General features: G+C 43.6%; 1 protein-coding gene across 4 annotated transcripts in view; it reads left to right on the top strand.

Annotated features, from left to right (window-relative positions):
• si:ch211-266k8.4 (TBC1 domain family member 10A) overlaps nt 1-22,285 on the top strand; it is a 38,283-nt gene extending 15,998 nt beyond the window's left edge. For 2 of the 4 annotated variants that reach the window (XM_048257032.1, XM_048257031.1), the window contains 6 exons: nt 9,183-9,284; nt 10,480-10,658; nt 11,476-11,579; nt 14,465-14,659; nt 20,850-20,964; nt 21,503-22,285. In XM_048257032.1, the coding sequence (XP_048112989.1) occupies nt 9,183-9,284; nt 10,480-10,658; nt 11,476-11,579; nt 14,465-14,659; nt 20,850-20,964; nt 21,503-21,532 (725 nt within the window). In that variant the 3' untranslated portion in view covers nt 21,533-22,285. The remainder of the gene's footprint in view (nt 1-9,182; nt 9,285-10,479; nt 10,659-11,475; nt 11,580-14,464; nt 14,660-20,849; nt 20,965-21,502) is intronic. The other 2 variants (XR_007195049.1, XM_048257033.1) reach the window with 2 other exon arrangements.
• Nucleotides 22,286-23,053: the final 768 nt, after the last annotated feature.

Here is a 23,053-nt window from a genome sequence, read left to right as displayed (position 1 = left end):
TAGATAGATAGATAGATAGACTTTATTGATCCCCAAGGGGAAATTCAAGATGAAGAGGTACCCACATTTTCTCCATCCGGTTATAGCGATGGCTTCTCAGAGGCCTTGCTTAGCGCTTGGCTTCCATGTTGAACTTTCACCCCATCGCAGGCTTAAGGCCCCATTAAAACCTGAACCTAGAATCAAGAGGGTGTGGTGAGGTCAAAGCTCAGGTCGCAGGGGTTAAGGCAAGCGGTCGTCTTGTATGCCCCTCTCTATTCTCTGAGCACAAATCCTCTACGCTCTGCCCAACAACAAACAAAGGCAACGGAATTGAGAGATTTTTTTAAAAGGCCTCAGTCACGGTGGAACTGGGCAACAGATCCACTGAAGGTTTTAAATGATTGCGGAATCGCCTCTTGAAATAGAGGACTTCCCACTCCCCGGATGCGGTTGTTGTTGTTTGAGAGCCTGGATGATTAATGTTCATCCACGGGAGTGGCAGAGTGTTTGGGAATTAGGTTTCACTTGTGCACATGTGCCTGGCAATTCATCTCCCTCCAGTATTGTTTAAATGCACAGTGGTACTCTTAGTGGTACTCTTCTCCAATGTTACATTTTCCCTAAGCTGGGAAGACATTTCATGCCTATTTTCTACAAGCAATCAGAATTTTCCTGTCCTGTGATTTTTTTCATCGCTTCAAGATAGATTGCAGCCATTTGCCCTCTTTGTTGATGAGAGCTGGCACCAGTAAGGCAGTCCCTGTGCTAGTCTGATTGCTACTTGAGAGGAGACTCAAGAAGTGGAAAATTTCTATAGTTAAGGGGTCTATTTTCTACCGAGTTTAAATACCCCCTTGCTGTGAGAGCTGATGGATGACTATCAGCAATGAGATGAGCGAGAGCTGATTGATAGATGGAGAGATCCCCACACACTGGTGGACTGGCCTGGCCTCTGCCTGATTGATAGATCGAGAGATCCCCACACACTGGTGGACTGGCCTGGCCTCTGCCTCCTGCCCCTCTTTGTTGCACCACCACCCAGTGTCAGTCAAGATGACTGCTCTTCCCACAACGAGGTGAGATTCACACACGTTCAAAAAGAAATCAGAGAATATGGGGCATGGCACACGCCCTCTGACATGTCACTGGGCGCCTTTGTGCAGGAGAAATGGAGATGTCTTAAGGCCAGTGGCTGCTGACAAGTGGTCATCTGAAACTAGTTTCATAACTATCATGAGAACGGTTTGGTCCTCTTGCCCATTTTCAGTGGTGATTTTAGGATTTTGATGGAAGGTTTTTCTTTCCTTCCATTTCCTTAATAACACTTAGCGGTATTGTTGGCGTCATTCTCTAAAAGCTTTTCTCACATTTTCTCGTTAAGACACCTTTTAGCTACCTAGCTTTACAGTTGTTTTCAATCGCTAACAAGCGCTTACCCATACTTCAGATACTTTTTATCTGACTCTAACTCTTAACACCGACTCACACCTACAAAACACAATGGGCCAAATGGATAATTTTCTTCTCAAAAACACATTTTGTTAAATATATTACTAACACATCTTTCTCTGCACACACTAACTTAACCAAAACACTGGAAATCTGACTCAAAATTAAATTATTCTGTCAAAGAATAACACTTGTTTTCACTTCACAAGGTACATGCAGTCAATCAAAGTACACCAGGTTTCAAAATACTGGCTATTTTTGACATTACAAAAACTGCATAGACTTTTATGTTTCAGTTTTACAGGTATTTGCATGCCATTTTTACACTAAATTTCTTTGTTGGGAACTGTATGTGTACATGTTATGTTCACATTCAAAAGCATTCCAGTAAAAAGCAAATCATTTTTTTTTCCTTTATACTGTTTACTACAGGAGGTACAGTAGAAATACTGTTTACAGTATGATATAACAGAAAAGGTTTTACAGTATTGCTTACAGTGAACAAAATATCCATGAAACACACAAGAGCATTCTGAACAAAAAAACAACAGCAAAAAAGCCAGATAAAAAGGGGGAGAACTAAAAAAAAAAAAAAGCACAAAATTACTGTATCTAATCTCTGCGATATTCAGGGTTAGGCCACATGTTTTCATCATCACATTGATTACATAGTCAATGATAGTGGCATGAATTTCATTACTGACAACTGTTCTTGCAGCCTTTGGAATGCCACCACCATGCATTCTAATACCTTTACCTTGCCCTCTCTTTGGGCCTGCTCTTCTTCCTGACCCTGCTCCTCTCACTTCTCCTGCATCTCTCACTGCATCTCTCACTGCTCCTGCACCTCCCACTGCACCTCTCACTGGGCCTGCTCTTCTCCCTGGGCCCCTTGCTCTTCCTCTTCCTCATCCAGACATTACAGTGTTTGTCTTTTTCTTTTTCTGTTTCTACCTCAAAGTCCTCCTTTTACTGTATACGTGTCAATGTAATAGAAAAAAAAAACCCTACCACTGAGTCTAAGCCAGAATGGAATCAGCTGTGGTTGGCCCAATTTACCCAACATAAAGATGTATTGTTTTTGAACTGATGTCATTGCAGAAGCAGAGGTTTTTATACTGTATCTAAGGTTTGGAATATTGTCTTTGCTATTGTGGGATGTTGTGTGTTAACATTCGTAAATACTGCAAAAACAATCCATAATTTAGTTGGGAGGTATAGCTTGTTTGTTAAGAAAATGTAAGCATTGTGGAAATGTGTTCACTGACTGCATATCGTGTGAAAACGACATGAAATGTGTGAATGGTATGGCCACAAAAGACCAATGCTGTGCTAATTGTATTTAGAGTTTTGAAAATGTGACAACTGGTAGGACAAACGCTTGTTAGTGACTGAAAAAAACTGTATTCAGTGCCAATTGTGCTGTTTTGTGGTGTTTGCAAGGTTTTTTTTTTGTTGTTGAGGTTTTTAGCTTTGTATTTTGAGATCAAAACTCCATAGTGCTGCTTTAATACTTTTTCCGCCAAATACTGATTTCTCTTTGACAGTATAAAGACAATTTTCTGAGTCACTATTGATGTTTTGTTGTCATGGTAATATTATATACTACTGCATTTGGGCCTGATTATGCTTGAGTTCAGCAGGTTCAGATAGGACTAGCTTTTGAAATGTGTTTGCTTCTCAAACACCTTGCCGGCCAGGCCAAACAATGGAATGGAAAGTTGATAAATAATGTCTTTTGATATACACTTCCAGATGGGTTACGTTACGTTAACATTGCCCAATGATGAAACTTGTCATTTTTCATTTTTGCCATTTTCTTATCAGTGTTGCATTCTACATATACTTAATGTTAAAGTTTTCAGCTATACTGTGTAGGTTAAGTTATTGAAACCATCCAAAGTATTCTATTTTTACTTTTTAATTCTAACCATTTGAAGCCTTTTTTTCCCCCTTTATAATCAACAAGCTGTTTCTTGACCAATAAGACCGAAGTTTACTCGAAAGAACGTTTCCTTACGCAGTTTGTTACCTTCCTGCTGTGTGGTCTGTTCACCTCCTGCAGCAACATGTCTTTCTTTCTCTGCATTCGCCCCCTCTGAAATTATGGACAAGGTCTACAATTAAACCTTAATGCCCAGGTAAACCCAAGTGGTTGGTAATCACTCATTTACTTGGGTCTCAGACGTATCTTTCTAAAGTATGCCTTATATCTATTCTACAGGTTTCAGCTAGCCGTGAAATGAGTGTTTTGTGTGTGTGTGTGTGTGTGTGTGGTACACACCCAAAAATAGTGTCTTACTAAGCTGTTTGTGGCTACAGTGTGAGAGATACCGTGCTTGATTAGATGAAATGGCCTGTCTGACCACTGGCTGTGGCTTCCCTCTGTAATCTCTTTCTCTCTCTCCTTCACTCTTTTTTCTCTCTCTCTCTCCTCTCTCCCTCTCTCACTCCCTCTGTGGTGTCCTTACATTTCTTAATGAGTACTGTTAGGAGCCCTGACCCTGGGTGGACCCGGAGGTGTCAGGGTTTCGCAGCTGCCCGGCTCACCCTGTGATTGCTGTGAATTAAGCCCCGCAGGCACTCTCAGGGCACCTGGTTAGCTGCTGTAAATGAGTGTGTCTTCTTCCTCCAGCCCCCACACATGTTGCAACTGTGCATGCTTGAGAGAGTTATGTGCTGGCTTTGTATTAGAATTATCAGCCAATTTGTTCTGTTCTCAACATGGAGTAATTAGGTGTAGTAATATTTTGTTTTAGGACACGGCAGTTCTTCCCTGTAGCTATGAATCCTTTTTTGGGCTGACATGATAACTCATCCTAGTAAGTCATGGTTGACTGCATCTGAATCTTATCAAATTGACATGAATGTTAAATGCGTGAACCGGATGTCCAAACAGAAGGTCCCATCTGTATTTGTCTTTGAACTATAATTTAATGGGCTGCGTGCGCAATGGAGTCTTAAATCCTCTTGTTTTTCTTTGGCTTAAGAGGAGGGTTTATCCACAAAGGCTATTACTTTTAAATGCCAAAGATGGAGGAGACTATTCAATCTTTTCTGGTTAATCACCAGTTTATTCTTAAGCACTTGGCACTAGGAAAACATTGTTATGAAAGGAAATCCCAGGCATTGTAAGGAAAATGCCATAACTCACACAACTGAGCAAACCTAAGCAATACAAGAACGTTTCCATTCCAGTGAGCATTAAGTTATTTGAACAGCTTTATTTCTACAGTAATATTTCTCCCCACTGCTAAGGCATTTTTTGTATTTTGATATATTACCCAGGAATGGTTTGGCAGACACTTCAAAAGGATCGTAGAAAGCAGGCATGCCGTCAGCAAGTTCTTTTGTGTTGGGACAGACCGTGTCCCTGAGCCCCAGTGTTTCTCGGCTCTGGCCCTGTTTGGTCATTAGCTCTTGTTTTCCCTCCATTTTATCAGCTTTCCTCTAGAGGTTGCCCTCTGGCCTTCTTCTTTGGCCCGGCCGAAATGTCCACCACCCTTACTGGACTGCTAATCGGCAGCGGCTAGCTTTGTTTGCTTTCTTTTATGGAACACGATAAAGATTGCGGGGCCTTGATTTGCAAAGGGGTTCTTAAACTTCACAGACTTGATGTCATGCTGACGCTTGATTTCACAGCTCGGGCTTTCTCACCAGCAGCCGAAAAAGCACCTGATGAACCCGGTGACCTTATCTTTGTGCGGCAAGTGCTTTCATTAGCTGTACTCGCCTGTTATCTGCCAGGTCGTTTCCTTGCTTCCATTCGTCGGCTTTCAGGAAACCTGCGGAGGTGAGATTGGACTCCTGTGTTTGGGAACGCGAAAGGAACCCTAGCACTGTTTCAGCTTCGCCACAGCAGAATGAGTCAGTCTCCTGTGCCTTTTCTGCCATGCAGTGTGGGTGTGTGTGTGCGCGCTTGTCTCTCCATCAGCCTTCCCACAGGGTGCAATTGTGGAAAGAGATCTCCTGTGTTCTGATCTGAAAGTGCGCTGATTCTTTGAAGCGAAACGCTGTCTTTGATGTTTGGTTGAGATGAGCTCCTGATAAGATGGATGCAAGTTCACACAGCTCCACTGACTGACTGAGTGAGTGTGTGTGTGTACGTTAACCCTGACTGTGACCCAGTAGGTAAATACAGGTTGCAGTCCCTTATAATCCCACAGTCTCATATTAACTGCCAACTAGCATGAGTAATAGTCGGAGTAAGGGTAATCAAGTCTAACCTCTTTCCATCACATCTTAAGAGGCAATTTTGGAGGGGTGTATTGTTATTGTCTTGACAAGCAAGTTACAGTGCAGCCTTGTCCAATGTCATCCAAAGCAGTGGGATTTTCCATTTTATCTTAAATCTCTTTCTCCTTCAACATACTCCAGGGAGCCAAACAAGGGTTGATGTGACTGATGAGGTTTGGTATGCTAATATGTGGTACCTAACGACGGCCCTGGTACCCGTAGTGTGCTGGATAATTTATCCTCATCTCCTGACCTGTGGACCTGGCAAAGACCGTTCTGCCCAGCCAAAGATACATTCGATGCCACACAGGAGAATACGGCTGGATCGGGTGTTTGAAGTTGTCAGGCTTACGTGAAGGCCTGATCTGTGCCCAGAGGCCAGGCCCATTGTCGTCCCCATACTGTCATTGCATTCCTCTGTGAGAGATAAAGAGAAATTACTTGAGTTGTGAGATGGCTCTCTTTTGTCTGGATAGACTCACTTTTTTCCTTTGGGTGAATGCCACAGTGACAGCTTGTCAAGAGTTAATTTGTCTTCACTGGCACAACACAGGTAGAGATCGCAACAAGGAGAGTTATGAAGATTTATCAGTGACTTAGAATTACAAGGTACAACAGTGAGATGTTCTCTCGCTTTTTGACTTTTCTAATTGTTGAAGACTTATAGGAAATCCATGCAGCCCTTTGAGATTTACCAAGCTGCAACAAAGCAAGTAACAAAGAACCAGCGTTGGAACTGATCCTCTTGAGGTTTACTTGGAAGGGAATGCAAACTCTCCTGCCAAAACCCCCACAAAAATAATATAATGAACCACCCCTGAAGTTGTTGCATCTCACTTTGGGTGGAAGAACTTTGTCAGCAATTTCGCTAGAAGTTGATTCAGGGTTTGTCTAGTCAGTGGTGTGTGAGGCCTTTTCCGTGGTCCGCATAGTGACCTGGGGGCGTTTCAGAGACATCCTTTGAATTCACAAGGGCCAGAAGAACAGAGGGCTAATGGTAGGAAGCAAGAAAGCAGGTGTGCTTCTGAAAGAAATGCTGTGTTGGCAACTCACATCTTTAAAAAAGTCTGTCCACTGACTTCCTATATATATATATATATATATATATATATATATGTATGTATGTATGTATGTATGTATGTATGTATGTATGTATGTATGTATGTATGTATATATATATATATATATATATATATATATATATATATATATATATATATATATATGTATGTATATATATATATATATATATATATATATATATATATATATATATATATATATATATATATATATATATATATATATATATATATATATATATATATATATATAATATATATAATGTCATGCTATATTAGCTAATGGCTTCTGCTACAATACTGAATGGCTGTAACCCTATTACCTCAACCTATTCTTGCACTGATATAGTTTTTATATTACCTTGTCTACATTATACATTACTCTCCTATTTGTCCATATTTATTTATGCTGGTCTCTAGACCTTATTCTTGCACTGTTGGACTACTTTTTGCACCTTCACCATGACACTCACTCTCTTGACCACCTTACCATGCACACAGTATTACAGGCCCAGTCCCGGCCCTGTCACTGCAAGCGCCTCATGCTTGATCATCTTTAAGCACACTGTGGATTTTTTTTATTTAATTTATATAGTATATTTTGTATTTAGTTTTTCTTATCTTCTACTGTCTCTATTGTACAGTGGAGTTTTAGTATATGTATATACTCTACAAAACACTCGAAAGGCTTCATGAGGACATCTGTCTTGAGAACATGACTTGATGACTTGTCGCTGAAAGGGAAATGAACAATGTTGACGTCCGGATACTATCATTGGCGTGCTTCTTCACAGTTTGTGTAGAGGGGAATGGGTTCTTTTGTACATAATTTACATGAGGACCCTGACTGGTGGTGATACAGTTTAACAAAGTTCAACCTCGACCGGATGTTTCCTGAATGCCCGTCTTGCCAAAGTAGATTTCAATTGAAATATCCCATAGGTCCAGTACAGGGCCACCTGAAGTTACCCAGAGTGACTAACCCCTGGACCTCATAAAGATGATGAAGGACTGTTGTGACCAGGGGCCATGAATCATAGATAAACAGTGTCCTTGAGAGGCACATCCCAGCGGGAAGTCCCCACATAGGCTATCCAAGGGCATTCAAAGTACCGCAACTCCTGGAGCCACGCGTCATGGTCCTGGTGACGGGTCAGGGTCTGAGTGTCGTCTGTCATCCATACGCTGGGAAGGAAGCTGTCATTAGGGCTTGAGTCATACAGGAGAACGGCCCCTCTGAACATGACCTGCAGCCAAACGCACCGACACCTCCAGACCTGTCCGGCCTGAAACTGATATCAATCCCCACCTTCCTTCCCTAAACATATATCATTAGACTGTCTCATACATGGAACACTTTTCAGCACCTCTGTTTTGAGGAAGAAAGACAAAGGGATGTAGGAGGACTCTTGTGTAAAAGTGTTATGCAGCGAAAACATGTTCGGCCCAAATGTGTTTTTTAACCTTTGCCTGCAGTGTAGTGCATTTTGCCTGACATCAAGCCTTGATTACCGTACAGCTGAAGTGATTAGCTACGTATGAATACCTAATGGGATAGTTTAGTGTTTCAAGTTCACCTTTTGTTTCTGTGTGCTCATCATAGCAAGCTGCCAAACACTGCCTCCCCCTGAAGGAAATACTGATGAACAAAACCAAAAGCTCCTCCTCCTTTGAAAATCTTCACTGTCGTCAGCGGATTATCTATGATCCCTCTTCAGAATTGCAGCTTTGTTATTATTGCATTAGACTGTGGGGGTGATCCTTCGGTTTTGCATCATCTGTTAATCTGTTTGGCTCCCCCTCTTTGAAACAGATGCCAGTGGGAAGTCCGCGGTGTTTCACTCCATTAACGGTCCTCTCACAGAGCAAATTATAGCCTGGCAAACCCACTGTTTGCCCTCTGCCCTGGCAGATCAATACTCTGCCCCAGTTATTTACCCCTACTGTCTCAGAAAATCCAGCTGAGATCCAGTCTTTCAGAAAAGAAGCTGAGTGGGTTGCAGCGAAATGTTACCCGTGAGAATGAGTTAACAAAGATTTGTGTTTTATTTGACATGTGGATAAATGACTCACACAAAACCCTGTGAAGGATGTCAAATGCTTGCCAATACTTGCAATTGCTGAATGCCTCAAACCATCAGTGATGAACGACTCAGATTACTCTGCGATTTCAGTGGGCTTTTAGCAACCATTCTCGAATACACTGACAATAGGTTCAGTTTGGGGTTCTCGTGTGATGCTGGTTTTTCTAGTGTGTGTAATTTATCTCCTTGTCTTCTCAATCCCCAGGTTTTAATTTGTATTTTTTTTTCCCCTATCGGCAACTCAAGGGTCTGTGTACTCCTAACCTACATTATGCCCGGTGGCTCTGACCATGCTAATCTCCTCCATTTAAAAGGTCAGCAAAAATCTCATTCCTATTCTCCTCTGCAGAGAACTTGAAGCCCAACTGTACATCTCTGCCGACCGCAGAGCCCGAAGCCCACAAGACTGATGCCAAAACACCAGCACTCGCAGCCAAGGAACCAACAAAGGGTGAATGGGTTCTCTTTGCCTCTCTGTTGGATGAAACTAGTTTTGGACGTTCATCACAGGCTGATTGGCCAGCGGATCACTTTATGAAAGGGAGATTGATGAGCCACATTATCCCCCATGTGCAGAGTTCTCACATTTGCTATTTACAATTGTTTATATCGGAATTCTATTAGTAACTGATACACTGGAATGCCTTACAATTCCACAAGATGGCAGGCAGATAAACAGTTGACACAGATGGCAAATCATGCATTTCTTTGTTTTCATTCCAGAGTAAGGAAATGCATTTATTATGAAAAAGAACAAATAGTGCAACGCTGCTGCTCACCTTCAGGTCTGACTGACCAAAATGTTTGTAAAGTAGGCTGTTGCGCTATTTGTTTTTGGTCATACTAAGTTGCACTGTCTGAAAGAGCTGCATCTGCAGTAAACCTTATCAAGGCGTGCACTCTCCTCTATTCAGAGTAAGGGAATGTAAATCTTCGCACTCAACTGGACTGCACTAATACCTGTAGATTTTACATTCAGTATAACTGTGATAGCATTTTGGGCATGTTTTAGATTTGGCCTGGAGCCCAGATACGCATGACCGAATATGGTATGCTAAGCCCTTATACGTATATCAAGCTGCTTAAGATATTTAGCAGCAACATTGAGCATTGTCCCATGACGAGTGATTCATTTGTCACTTAATTTGTCTTCAGGACTACTGTTATATGGTCTTGTTGAGCAAGTTTGTGCGTGTGCGTGCACATGTGTATGGACTGTATAGATTTTGCTAGCTTGTGTAATCTTAGCTTTAGGCAGAAGAGTTAAAGCCACCTGTGTAAAGACGACGTGTAGCAGAAACAGAGTTTGTCACAGCTGAGCATTACAAAGCACACAAACATGAGGTCTGTGAAAATGTCCTGTTTTTGGAATGGAAATAAACCCTCCAGTGTCATATGTTCAGTGTCAAGCTGTGCACTACCACAGATGTTCCTGATAAAAAACAAACTGAAGAGTGCATATATAGTTACCATGGGTCATTAGTTATCATGTTGTATGGAGTTATTATATTGTTTTGCACTGTATGTAAAGACTTGAATGTCTGTGTTTGTAAGTTGCTTTGGATAAAAAGCATTAGGTAAATGAATGAATGTAAATGTACTCACTACATGTTCTGAAGCTCCATCTTTGGCCTCTGTTCCTGTAGAGGCCACGGGAAGTGTGACCAAGAACGTGTTTACACGGATGCTCCGTGTGGCCCGGCGGTACTTGGTGGTGGTGGGCCAGTCCAGTGGCAGCGGAAAGCCGTCCTGCTCATCCTCCAGCAGCTCCACTGAACCCCAGCCCTCCAAGACCAGGGTCTCGGCCTCCCTTCCCCAGGCACAGGTACCCTTTATACAGGGCCCTTTACACCACATCCACTTTCTCAGGGGGATTCTGTCAAATGTGTCTGAATAATTAATTAATTTATCTGACTAATCTGATCCTAAATGTACTATGTTCAATCAGAGGCCAACTGGTAGGGGATCTTAGGAAAGGGATAAGAAGTACTGCTCTTTTGTGAATGAGTAGAAAACATGTGTTATGTCACTGGCATATGAGCTGGCATCCTGAAGTGAACCAACTTCAGTTGTCACAAGAGTCAACTCTCTCTCTCTCTCTCTCTCTCTCTCTCTCTCTCTCTCTCTCGCTATCTATCTATCTATCTCTCTCTCTCTCTTGCTATCTATCTCTCTCTCTCTCTGTATCTCTCACTCTCACACTCACTCACATACACTCCCTCTCTCTCTCATACACACACACTCACTGCTCTGACTCCTATGCACCCATTGTATGGAAACAATGCCTTTATCTGGCTTCATGGGCGTGTGGATATCATCACTATTTCACTTCCAGTTGCCTGTTTTCCTGTTGAAAAAGCAGGTCAAGAAATGGCTGGGGGGAGTTTTGGCAGTAGAATCCAAGATTTCAGAGAGATGAGCTGTTTTTCACACCGCCATTCTGAACCTGCACAAGAATGCATCTCTTTAGTGTACACACCAAAAAAGTGGCAGGTTTTTTGTCGAGGAGGGGCAAAAAACCGACAGCAGTTGCTTCAAGAAGTGTAAAGGGATTTTTTGTTGTTGAGCGTGCCTGTTGTCGTGACATTTGATCTGCAGTGTAGCAGTGAGGGCATAATGCTCGTGTCTTGGTTCACTGGCAGATCAGAGCCAAGAGGAGGAGCCAGAAGGGACCCTGCCTGCGCTCACTGTCCAGGAAAAAGGCCCCATCCTCCCAAGAATCAGACGCTGGTGCCACCGAGGACTGGTCGGTCAAAAGTGTTACGTGTTTGTGTGTTTGTCTGTGTGCCTGATTGTACGCATAAATGCCCGGTGCATTGGAGCAAAAGAAGCCTAACATGTTTCCTCATTAAAATGAATAGTTTCCATATTTAATGACTATCTCCCAGTGGTATGCTAAAAAAGGTCATCGGGTAATTATCACAAAAAAAACAGCTGAAGGCTCCAGCAGCTGTTCCACTCCAACCTCCCGAAGCTGCACATATTAATTCAGCCAAATGTTGCCTGCCTTTTTTTACTGCTGTGTTTCCATTGAGCTACAGTACCAAGTACTGTGTGCTTCTGAGGCCACTGTAGAAGCATCCAGTGCATTTTTCATATAGTTTCCAGTTGCCTGTCGCAGCGATTTATGGATTTGTGCTTGAGTCGACAATACACAAATAATTAACTTAAACGTCAGGCTTGCCTGTAAAAGTAGTTAAATGGCTCCTAGTGATGAGACTGTCGCACCTGTGTTTTCTGTGCAAGAAAATCCGGTTCTTAAAGCGTCACTGCTGTTTAATGGAGTGGAGTTGTTTTCAGACCACATTGCATAACTGAAATACTTCACAAAGTATGCCCTTCATGACAGGAGGGTATTTCTTAGGTGTCACCTATTAGTTGTACTCCTCATGGGTTATGCACTCTACTTCATTCAATCTGATAGGGTGCTACCTATTAATTGTTCCCCTGGTGAATGTGAGCACAGGACCGCATTTGTAAAACGTGCCGATTAGAGTGTGTGAATGAAGGCCCACATCCCCCATTCAGCCAACCACTCTGGTAAACCACAGAGGCCACATCACCCTTTTGAAATGACATTTTGCTGTTGTCATAGCACTCGCATGAAGAACACTGTATTCCAGCGAAATGTTTAACAAAGAATGGAGAGTACTTCAGCTAACATTTTCACACAAACTAGCATTCTTCAGCTTCAGTTTACCTTGAGAGAAAATATAGAGATTTCTTGCAAGTTCAGACTGTATTAGTACTACTAGTGTTTATACTAGTATTGGTGTGATGGGGAAGTAATTAGGTCTTTTCTAAAGATCATTACGGAAGTTATTACACAGAATTTCCAGTAGCTGTATTGTGTATAAACCGCAGGTTATGCAAATTACAGTAGTGCAACGTTTTAACTGCAATTATGTGCCTTTGTTTTGGGAAATAAAATATCATATGATCTCAGTAGACAATTGTACTTTAGGTACTTTAAATTGAATTTAATGTGTTGGTTATCAACCCGTGGCGGAGCGTGGCTAGTTCAGTTGCTTCCCATTAAACGTGATACATTCTCTGCATTCAGACACGTTTGGGACACTTGTTGAATTTGGATGAGGACTGGCGGGGTTTGGCAAGGAGAGCCCGCCTCACATGCGGAGGAGACTGTGTGCCTTTGTGCCGGGGCCAGGGGAGCGTCCACATGCCAGTCATTCCAGGCAGGTCCCGCATTAGTGTCAAGTGGCAGAAATCGCCCAAATGAGGCTGGGTCACCAAGGCCACCGAATGGATTATTCTAATTTGACAAGATTTGGGGGAAGGGGTTGGGGTGGGGTAGGGGTTTTACAAAGAGGAACCTGGTGTTTTTTTGTCTACCTTGGAGAGTGAAAGACCCCTGATATTTCAGGGCAGAGCCTTGTCACCCGGGAGGTATTGTCAGGTGTTTATTAAGTGCCCCCACCGGGCCAACACATGGGGCCTTTCTTTTTTGTCTGATATTAATTGAAGGTAACTAAGGCATTTGATTGGGTCGGGCCCGTCTACGACAACAACACACTGGCCATTCTTCTTGCCCAGGGGTGGGTCTGTGAGCGGAAGCCTGAGGGTAAAGGTCAGTGGCCCCTTCATGTCTCATGCCATCAGACTGAATATCATAGTGACGCGTAACATTTCACCCATTAAACTCAAGAATCCCTGCCATTTGGACAAGCTCACAGGAAAGGCTAAATGCTAAATAATTGGGTAGATCCTTCAAATAACATAATTATTCTTACTTGTTTTAAGAAAATCTAACCACATTTAGGTAGTTTTGTATTATTCTTAGAAAATGCAAACTTTTCTTTTTTATGTGGCTGTTCTACCTCTTTCTTACCCATTGTCCTGTAATTGTAGTAGTCTATATGTGCAGGGTTGCAAAGAGGAACCCACACATGTTGTGTTTTTTTTTTTTTTTTTAAGTGAACTGTCTACTGCCATTGGAAAGTAACTCAGTGGTAGTTTCAGTTTAGTAGTTTATAGTTTCGTAATTTCAGCATAGTAGTTTTCTCTGCCTTATTTCCTTCATGGCTGGTTGTACATGTATGTGCAATTTTTTTGTTTGTCAGTGGATTGTGGGTACCTGTGTGAGTATTTGAATGAAGCATGACCCACCCAGCCATTCCCCTCAGGGCAGTGAGGCCTCGTCTGTAAACAGGGATCTGATGATATCTCACCTCGGCTCCCACAGGTGCTTCCTGTGATGTGGGGATAAATCAACCCGCTCATGTTTATGACATTTATCAACAGCACTACAGGGGTGTGTGTGTGTGTGCGCGCATGTGTGTACGTGTCTATGTGTTTTTAGGAGGATTATTTAGGAGTGTTCCCAGCATTTTTTTCTTTTATTTGTGTGTGTGATTCAGGCCAGGGTGTTGAAGTCATCTGTCGGTTTGCTTTTTTTTTTGTACACCTTGTTCATCCCACTTGGGGTTTTTAATGTTGACAGTTTTATGGGTATTTACCCACACCTATCCTGTCTCACAGCAAAGTACCTCACCAGATTTCAACTAACTCTGTAGGTCTTCTGACGTAATCATTCTGAGTTGCTGAGTTAGGGTGTAGAGTCTTACAATGCCTTAATTGGCAATGTGTGTGTGTGTGTGTGTGTTTCCACAGCTCAGAGCCAGGCCTCAGGAGGCTGAAGTCAGGGCCCGCAGGGAGAGGGGCCCGTCAGAGGAGCGTCCACAAGGCTCTCAGAAGGAGGTCCCTTCAGCTCTGTCCCATGGGTTCCCCCCGTAACTCTTCACACAGACCCCTACTCACCAGCACTGAGAGCCCCCAACCAGCACGATCTACGACAGGACATTACAGGTACTAAATGACCCATGCTGGGTCAGTATTACACACACATGAACACTCACACAAGATCACATAAGATCTATTTCACACATGCACAAGATCTAGATGAAGACCCTATCCTATAAACACTCCACTCTTTGTACTGTACAGTTTTAATTAAACATGTCTAACAGATGCAAACACAGACAAACAATGTTTTTGATCTGAATGTTTTTAGATGCAATTTTCAAAGGGTCAGACTGCCTTAAACAGTGAACTTTTTTCATTTAGTTGTTAAATTTAGGCAATATGACTTTTACTATAAACTGATCGTTTTAATGTAAGTCGCTTTGGACAAAAGCATCTACTAGGACCATAAAGTAAGCATAAACCGAAACTGCAGTTGTTGTTGGCACGAGTCACAAATCAAAACATGAGGCTTCTGTCATCTTCCTCTGATCTCCTGTGATCAAGGTGCAGATAGATGTCTTGAGGGATGATGTAAAGGCCTTCTAGTCATTTTGTTTGCCGGATTAGGATGGCCAATTTTGGGTTGGCAGATTTTTTAGTGTTGACAGCAAGGTGATTGTAATGACTTTTTAATTGGACGGATATTTCCCACACCCGTGCCTAATAAGCTAGCTGATGAGAGGTTTTTGGAGACTGAGAATATTATGTTGTTAAGAAAACTGAGCAGTAATGGAACCAATAAGGGAGGTTTTTCCCCCTCCCCTGTGATCTTTCTGTCAAGGCTTTCGGTTCATAAAAGACTGAAGAGCATCTTTATACTTAACTAAATTATTAGGGGAAAGGAGTGAGTGAGAGAGAACCTTTCATTCAATACTCAATAAGAAGAACTTGCCTCTGTTAGACTTCAGATCTTGTGCCACTGATTCATGTGAAGAAAATCCTATGGTTAATTAGAGTAGTGCATGCTACACATATCAAAACAGTAGATGGTTTTTCTCTATATCTTTATGGAGGGTGCAGCCAAACCAAAATTATTAGCTTGGTAACTAACAGCCCGAAAAAAATGTGTTCTGTAAAAACTAATGTTTGAATGCTTAAGAGTGGCTTAGACTTTGTGGCTATGGAAGAGAAGGCCCCAGTTCATATTAAAAGGAGTCCGCTGATTTATCCTTCCCCAGATATTCCGGAAAGCTTTTCCTCAAGCGGTCTGGCACATAAATGAACATAGCTTCTAAATGTAGAAATTATACATAAGAACAAGCTTGCCTATTTCTCTAGTCAAAGTGTACTGTAAATCAGCATGTTTAGTAAGAAGCTATATTTGAATTTGTACGAAAAGGATCCTTTTTTTTTCCATGATCTGGTCCGGATGTGAGGATGAGCAGTGACAAATTAAAAATAGTCTTGAGCCCCACCTGCATCCCCCCACTCCCCCCTCCCCGCCCCTGCAGCTCCAGAGACTTCATTCACCTCCCTCCACCTCCACCTCAACGCGGGCCGGAAAAGCTGAGGGGTGTAGAAGGAAGTGACGGCGCAGGGGGGGGGCACTCGTAAAGAGCAGCTCGTCACTGCATCAGCTTTATATTTATACTTTCCCTGTCTCCCTTCCATCCATCCCCTGGAGCCTGCCTGACATTTTAAATGCCACCTCCACGGAAAAAAACGCCGGCCCTCCGGCCCTGACCGGGGGAGATGAGTCACTCCGGATGAGAAGGCAGGTGGCCGGTGTAGCGGTCTGCTCCCATGGCCTTTCTGCCCTTCTGAAATGAGCCGTATGGAGCATGGTGATGTAACGGGTGTTATGGGCGTACGGGTGGAAGGAGGACACTCCTCTCTTCTACTGTGAAGAAGAATCTCCAGTGAGACCTCTGAGCTCTTGAGTCAAAATTCAGAAAAGTTTTGTCAGTCCTTCAAGGGCTTTTTACTGTTGGGACAATTTGTTGTTGAAATTTCTGACAACTCGCCGAGAACATGGTGATCCTTTCCCCTTCCATGAAAACGAGTCTATCCAGTAATTTTCCACAGCTGAATATTTTTGATTGCACATAATTATGGACGCCTAGCAATCTGCTGACTGCATATTAGAATGTTCATGAAATTATTCATAGCACTGACATGCGTAGTCTGTGGTGTATGTGCATTGTAGAACAGTTAGTCATTTGTTGGGTGTGTAAATGCCATAACCACTCTCTTACATTCAAATAGCTTGTTATGTGACACTATAAATAGATTTTACAAGAACCCGAAAGTTCTGCCTAATTTTTCACAGAACTCTATTCAGGACCCTGTTCAATTAAAAATTCTGGTCTGAAAATTCCAAACAGGGTCTGTTTTGGAACTCTACAAATGACAAAATGACATCCCTGTTTTAGTTGGTCTTTGTTCTCTGTAGATAGATGGGACTAGTGAGGCAGTGAGGGGCCTGAGAGAACCTCTGGAGTGCATGGCACAGTGGTATGTTGGGATGAGACGCTTTTTTGGTGGAAAAGCGCCTGCATGGCCATGTGTGTTCGGTGAGTGTCTGAGTGCCCACCGCGTGATCTGGTGCCCAGCGTTTGATGTGTCGGCCTGGGAGCTCTCGGAGAGGAGACCCTCCTGGGTAACAGAGGGGGGACAGATTACTGCATAGCTGGCGGAGCAGGCACTCTACTGATATGAACGAGCCTGCACAGCTGTACGGTGTGTGAGCCACTCTTGGGATCTCTGGCAACAAATGTGCCGCTTGGATTGAAAGGGTAAGCTAGGCCAAGCATTCCTAACACCATTGTACAGGTGTAAGGGGTTATGTAAGTGCACAGGGAGTGGGGGAAGGGGCGGGGTAGGGGTGAGCTGGCTATGATCACAGTGCTAATCGTTTCATCCTCTTGAAAAATGAAGGGCCAGTTGCTCTCCGTGGGAATATTTGTGTTACAAACGGCACATGAAATAAACATGCAGGAGTGGATTCCTGGGCAGTCTGCCCAAACGTAAGAACAACAAGACCCACACTCCTGCGACACACAATCCTTCTGCGCTGTAGCCTTTACTTATTCATGATGACAATCCTGCTTTCCCAGCGCTAGACTTCTGTTTTGCGTGTGTGTGGGTGGAGGCGATCTCTTCAAATCATCCAGGACGAGAGAGACACTAACACATCATTGCTTCTTTTCCCACCATTGTTCCTCTTTTGACTTTTGTTTTTTTTCCACAGTCACTTGCCGCAACAGTAAACCACCTTCATATTTAGTTGTCGCCATTCAGCCGTTCGTAGACAGAATGGAGAATGACATCAGTGTCCAAGTGTGTGGAGGGGAGAAGAATAGAGTAGCCTCGTCTTGGAGGACTTTGGCTTCTCACTGATACTTTTTAACTCCACACGTGAGGAGAGCAAACATTTCCCAATAGCTGGGCATGTTGAATATCACACCCACTTGTTTGTCCTGCATGTGATCCAAGTCTTGACCCCAGGCCACAAGACAGTGTAGCAGCGGCACAGTAGTTTCCTCCCCAAGCGTTCCCTGCGTTCCTGGGAGAATCCCACTCCCTCCACACCTGTTCCCTGCTCACCTCCATAAAACCCACCCTCCCCTTAGACGCCAAGAGAGGGAAATCACCTCAGGACTGACCGATACACTCAGACTCAATGTTTATTCTAATCAAAACAGGAGACCACCGTTGAGTCAAAATAATTTTGTCTGTCAGTGATGTTTGGTTATTAGTTTTAGCTTTAGTCCTGTCTGTTTGATGTTGATGTTTAGTGTCTTATATAAGCGCTATATAAATGTGATGTGTTGTTGTTGATGTTGAGTACTTGATCTGGAACTCCCTGTTAGTTTGTGGAACGTTATGTTCTATGTTCTTCCAATAGGAATTCTTTCCTTTCGTTCTCTGGGAAAAAAAAAACTTCTGCTCTTTGGTTTCGCCGTCTCCCTGTCGTTTAATTACATTTGAATAATGCATATGTCCGCTCAGGCACAGAGACAATAATTGCTTGCTTTGTCTGACGTTATAGACTACTTCTCGAGGGCCCTTGTTGGGTTCACAAAGGCCACTAATTCAATTGTGTCTCCTTGGGACCACATTAAACCTAAATGAGCTCCCAGTAACCTCAGACCATTCTAAACACGAATGTCTTCACAAGTGTACATACCAATGAAATAACGTTAGCCTGACCTCCCCGAGGACGTGCTTTCCCGTCGTCCGATTGTGATCCGACAAGCTTCCTCAGGGCTGATATCAGAGTGAGAAATCTAATATCTGGCTCTCTTAGAGCTCCTCTATAGCTCCTTGCCTCTGCCTTGCCCTGGAGTCACTGCTCTCGCTCATTCTCACGTGCATTCACATCCAGGCAACACTCTCGCCAGTGTTGCACTGTATGCGCAGCTCACAAAGGCACCTTTGTCAACAGCTAGGTGAATTGTTTACCTATCGTCGGAGAGATACACTCCAGTGCCTTTGGACGTCATTGTACCTGTAGTTGTGTGCTGGAACAAAGGTCTCAGTAATTGAAGGAGAGTGCAAGAAGCCACAGTGCAATTGCAATTACTCAAGCAGTTTGATCTTTTTAACCATATAACCTTAATAGCTTTCCAATGCACAGTCACGGTGCAGTTTTTCTAATTATATGGACAGCGGCAACAACAAAAATAATTGAATCCTGAGTGCCTCATGCTAAAAGCTGAAAGCAAAAATCTCACTGCCACTATAAATGCACACATCAATATTTTTTTGCTGAAGAGTGTTATAATAAACAGCCAAATATATGTAGCAATCACAGTGTTCTCTTAGCCTCAACTCTAGGTTTTTTATTTTATTTTATTTTCTTACTTTTTTTCTTCCACTGGATGTTCACACTTGGCAAGAGTAAGAGAGAAAGGTAGGAGAAGTTCGAGGGAAAGAAGGGCATGATATCATGGCTGTTTCCCGTCCCGGTCTCCAGTGACCTTGGTATTAGACGTTTGATGTCATTTCTATCAGCCCCTGCTCGGTAATCACAACCCCACCCCCCCTCCCCCTTCCCCTCCTCCCCTCAATCTCTTTACAACCCGTGAGAGATGTGCGGCGCTGGCCTGGGCAGTCTCCTGCCAGTCAGGATTACCATGGCAGCACTGGTGCCTCTGTGGGCCACGCCGTACCTGCTGCCGCTACCACTGCTGCCACTGCCACTGAAGCTGCTCTCCACTCATGCCTGGAGCCGGGCAGAAAGCTCCATTGTCCGACCTCAGCCAGAGCCCTCAAAGGACCTCAGTTTGGCCTTAGCGCCTCGCAGCACCAACACGCGGCTAAATCCAGCGTGGATAAACTCTTCAGGGTAATCTCCGTCCGCACAAATGGAGAGGCTGACCGTAGGGGTGGAGGCGGAGGGCCATAGCGATGAGCAGCAGCTGTTGCACATGCTGCAAACCGCTCCTGACAGACCACAGACTCCTTCATCCCAGAGAGAAGTGGTATTTATGATGGGTAGTGGAGGGGGTGGGAGGCTGAATGGTGAGGGGGGGCTGCAGTTGTGGCAGAATAGTTTTTACGTATGGAAGAGCTGAATTGCTTTGCGGGGGGTGGGGGGGGGGGGGTGTCCATTGTGGCAGTAAGAGTTTTAATCTGAGTGCATGCGTGTGTTGTTGTTGAGTCTCTCCAGAGCCCATATTGTGTCCACTCAACAGAGCAGAAAATGATCTCGCAGTCGCTGTATGTCGTCAGATGGGATCTCGGTGCCGTTTGTGTTAAATGTGCTTAAATATGGCTAAAACCATCGCCGGAAACTGCTACATATCAATCTGTGCATGACTATAATGTTAAAAATGATGTGATTTTAACTTAGGATGAAGTCATAGCCATTTCATAACATGGCCTAATATTACTGCCATAAGGGCTTAGTGACATGCCCTCAGCTTGTTATAAACTTATGCAAGTTTATCCTCTGTTTTTGTCCCACTACTGAGCTGATTTTATAATGGGAATTCATCAACACTAAGCCTCCCAGTATCATAGCATATAAAACCTATTCTGCTCACAAACCTCTGGCTTCAGCAACATCTCCTGCACCTCAAGACATCCTGAGCCACCCTTTGCGTATTCTCTCTGAGAGCACCCCCCACTCTCTTTCTCCCCCTAGGCCATACTTAGGCTTTAATGAGCGACTTGCAAATAAAGCCTCCGTTGTCCTTACACTGTTGTGTACACATTGCACTTCTTCTCAATAATGTAGACAGGATCGAGGGTTTTTTTTACACGTTCCCTCCTTCTAAAAAAGTGTGGTTTTTTTTTTTTTTTTTAGGCAGCGCCACAAAAACCAGCGAGTGGCACTCAGTCTGCAACGCAGCGGTGGCTTTTCGAACATCAGAAATGCAACTCCATTCAGGGCTCGGTGCCACATATCCGGCGAAGAGACGGTAAAGTGCTCTTAAGGCCTTAGGAAGGAGGAAGCCATTCCAGACATCTCAGGCTTTTAACGTGCGCCCTGGTTTTGTTTTCCCTCTTCTCTGAGGGAAGAGTTAAAAAGAACTGATTCTTTTTCATTTATTTTTATCCCCTTGAATAGCTTTAAGTTAGGACAGCCGTGCTTTCAGCAGTAAAGGGTAGGATGCTTATCTCCGTGCTGTGTTATGATGTAGCTATACTTGAGTTTAGTTGATTGTGAAAAAAGCAGGTAAACTTTCTCTTCTAAGTCAACGTCTTCTCTCCATCTCCGTCTCTTAATCTCTGTTTGTGCACCCTCCATGCGCGCGCACACATTCTGTCGCTGAGTTTTGATTCATGCGTTCTGCCGTAACAAAGATGCAACACAGCTGCGCAAATTACGCCTTTTAAATTGTATTTTTAAAAAAAAAACATTTTCTTGATATGCTATTTTTGTTCCATCCCTCCCTGAAAATGATTAACCTACATAATCTCTATCTTTTTTTCTTCTCTTTTTTTTGATACTGAAAGGATGCTGTCTCCCCAGGAGGCCCAGGATGAACAGAATCCCAGGCTGACAGTCAGGGAGTCGCAGCTAATCTGAGAAGCTATAGTGGAGGAGGAAGAAGCCCTTGGCTCTTATTCCCTCCCAGCTTCCCCTGTCCATCTCCAACCTGATTTCTCCACACAACCACTTTTCTTTGGACTGGAGCAGCCTGACCCCTGGACTGCCTCTCTCCTGCTCCCCTGCCTGAAATCAATCCTTCCCTCTCGGCTCTGCGGGCTCCGGGGCTGGCTCCTCCAGGCGGAGCTGACCTTTTGGGGTTCGAGTAGGTCCACTCAAGAGCACTTACGCTGGGCAGGCTGCCATGGACAGAGGGGTGGGCCCAGGGGGGCTTCCATGGAGAGATTTACTGCTGGGGAGTCGCTGCTGTCGTGATGGATGACTCCTTCGGTGGACATGCCACAGATAAACTGTATTTCTATCTCTTGTCCCATGTCGTAAGGCCTAGTCAGCAACATAACGTTTTTTTTTTTTTTTTTTTTCCTCATTCAGAGTGACCGTATCCTGTATCCATATGTGCCTCTTTTAGATCTCATATTTTAGTGCTTTTCGAGTCACTTACACACTACCACATTTATTAATTCATGTGGAGCCATTTGGAGCAGGACTAGTTTGATGTTTCCTGTTACAGTAAAGAACCATATGTTATTTTGGTATGCCACTCCAGTACATGGGGCGCCACAGCGAAGCCTCTGGTTTTATTGTAATATTTTTATATAGCAGTTTGAAATAATAAAACATTAACAGCCCTCTTAATAGTCCGTCATCATTTATTCATGTCTGTGGCTTAGTTGTGAGCTGCAGTGCTTAACGACATCACACACTAAGTCAGAGCTCCCTGTATGTTAAAAGCATTCAATTGCTCATGTCAATTAAGGATATACATTTAAATCTTCACTCTTCTCTAAGCAGCTCATTGTTAACAGAGAAAAATATAGATTGAGATGAGCAAGCTGGCATGGTAAATATAGCATAGGGTTTCACAACACCATCAAAATAATAATAGTGGAGTGTGGGGGCAGAAGTGTTTATGCATTTTCTTTTAATTCAATGGCTTCCTTGCCTAAATGTTTTTACAATTAACAGCCTGCTTTAAGTCATGACCATCAAGCGCAAGTCATTGAAAGTCATCCCAATGAAAGCAATTAAAAACCTGTTACGTCTCTGCCAGTCCCACGCACTGAGTGGATGGCGTCTGGTCTGGTCTATCAAGCGTGTTTGGAGGATGGCAGAGGCGTCAAACGGTAGCACAGGTTGAGTGTCGTGCATGACGAGCGAGGGTGTGTCCCGAGGTGTTCTCGTGAGGCATTCAGCTCCTGTAATTATCCCCTGTGTAAGGATTCGCACAAACAACCAACCACACGAAAGCTGTTCCTGCTGCTGCCACCGCCGCGTCACACCGCTGGAGCCATGCCACACAATGGAGAACATGGTGTCTGTTTTGTTCTGTTTTGTGTTGCCGTTGTTGTAGTTCTCTCCCACACCCTCTACTCTCCTCCCAGAAGCACCAGATGTGA

The sequence above is a fragment of the Alosa alosa genome, chromosome 11 (assembly GCF_017589495.1).
Source record: "Alosa alosa isolate M-15738 ecotype Scorff River chromosome 11, AALO_Geno_1.1, whole genome shotgun sequence".
NCBI lineage: Eukaryota > Metazoa > Chordata > Actinopteri > Clupeiformes > Clupeidae > Alosa > Alosa alosa.
This window is presented reverse-complemented; position numbering and strand designations above follow the sequence as displayed.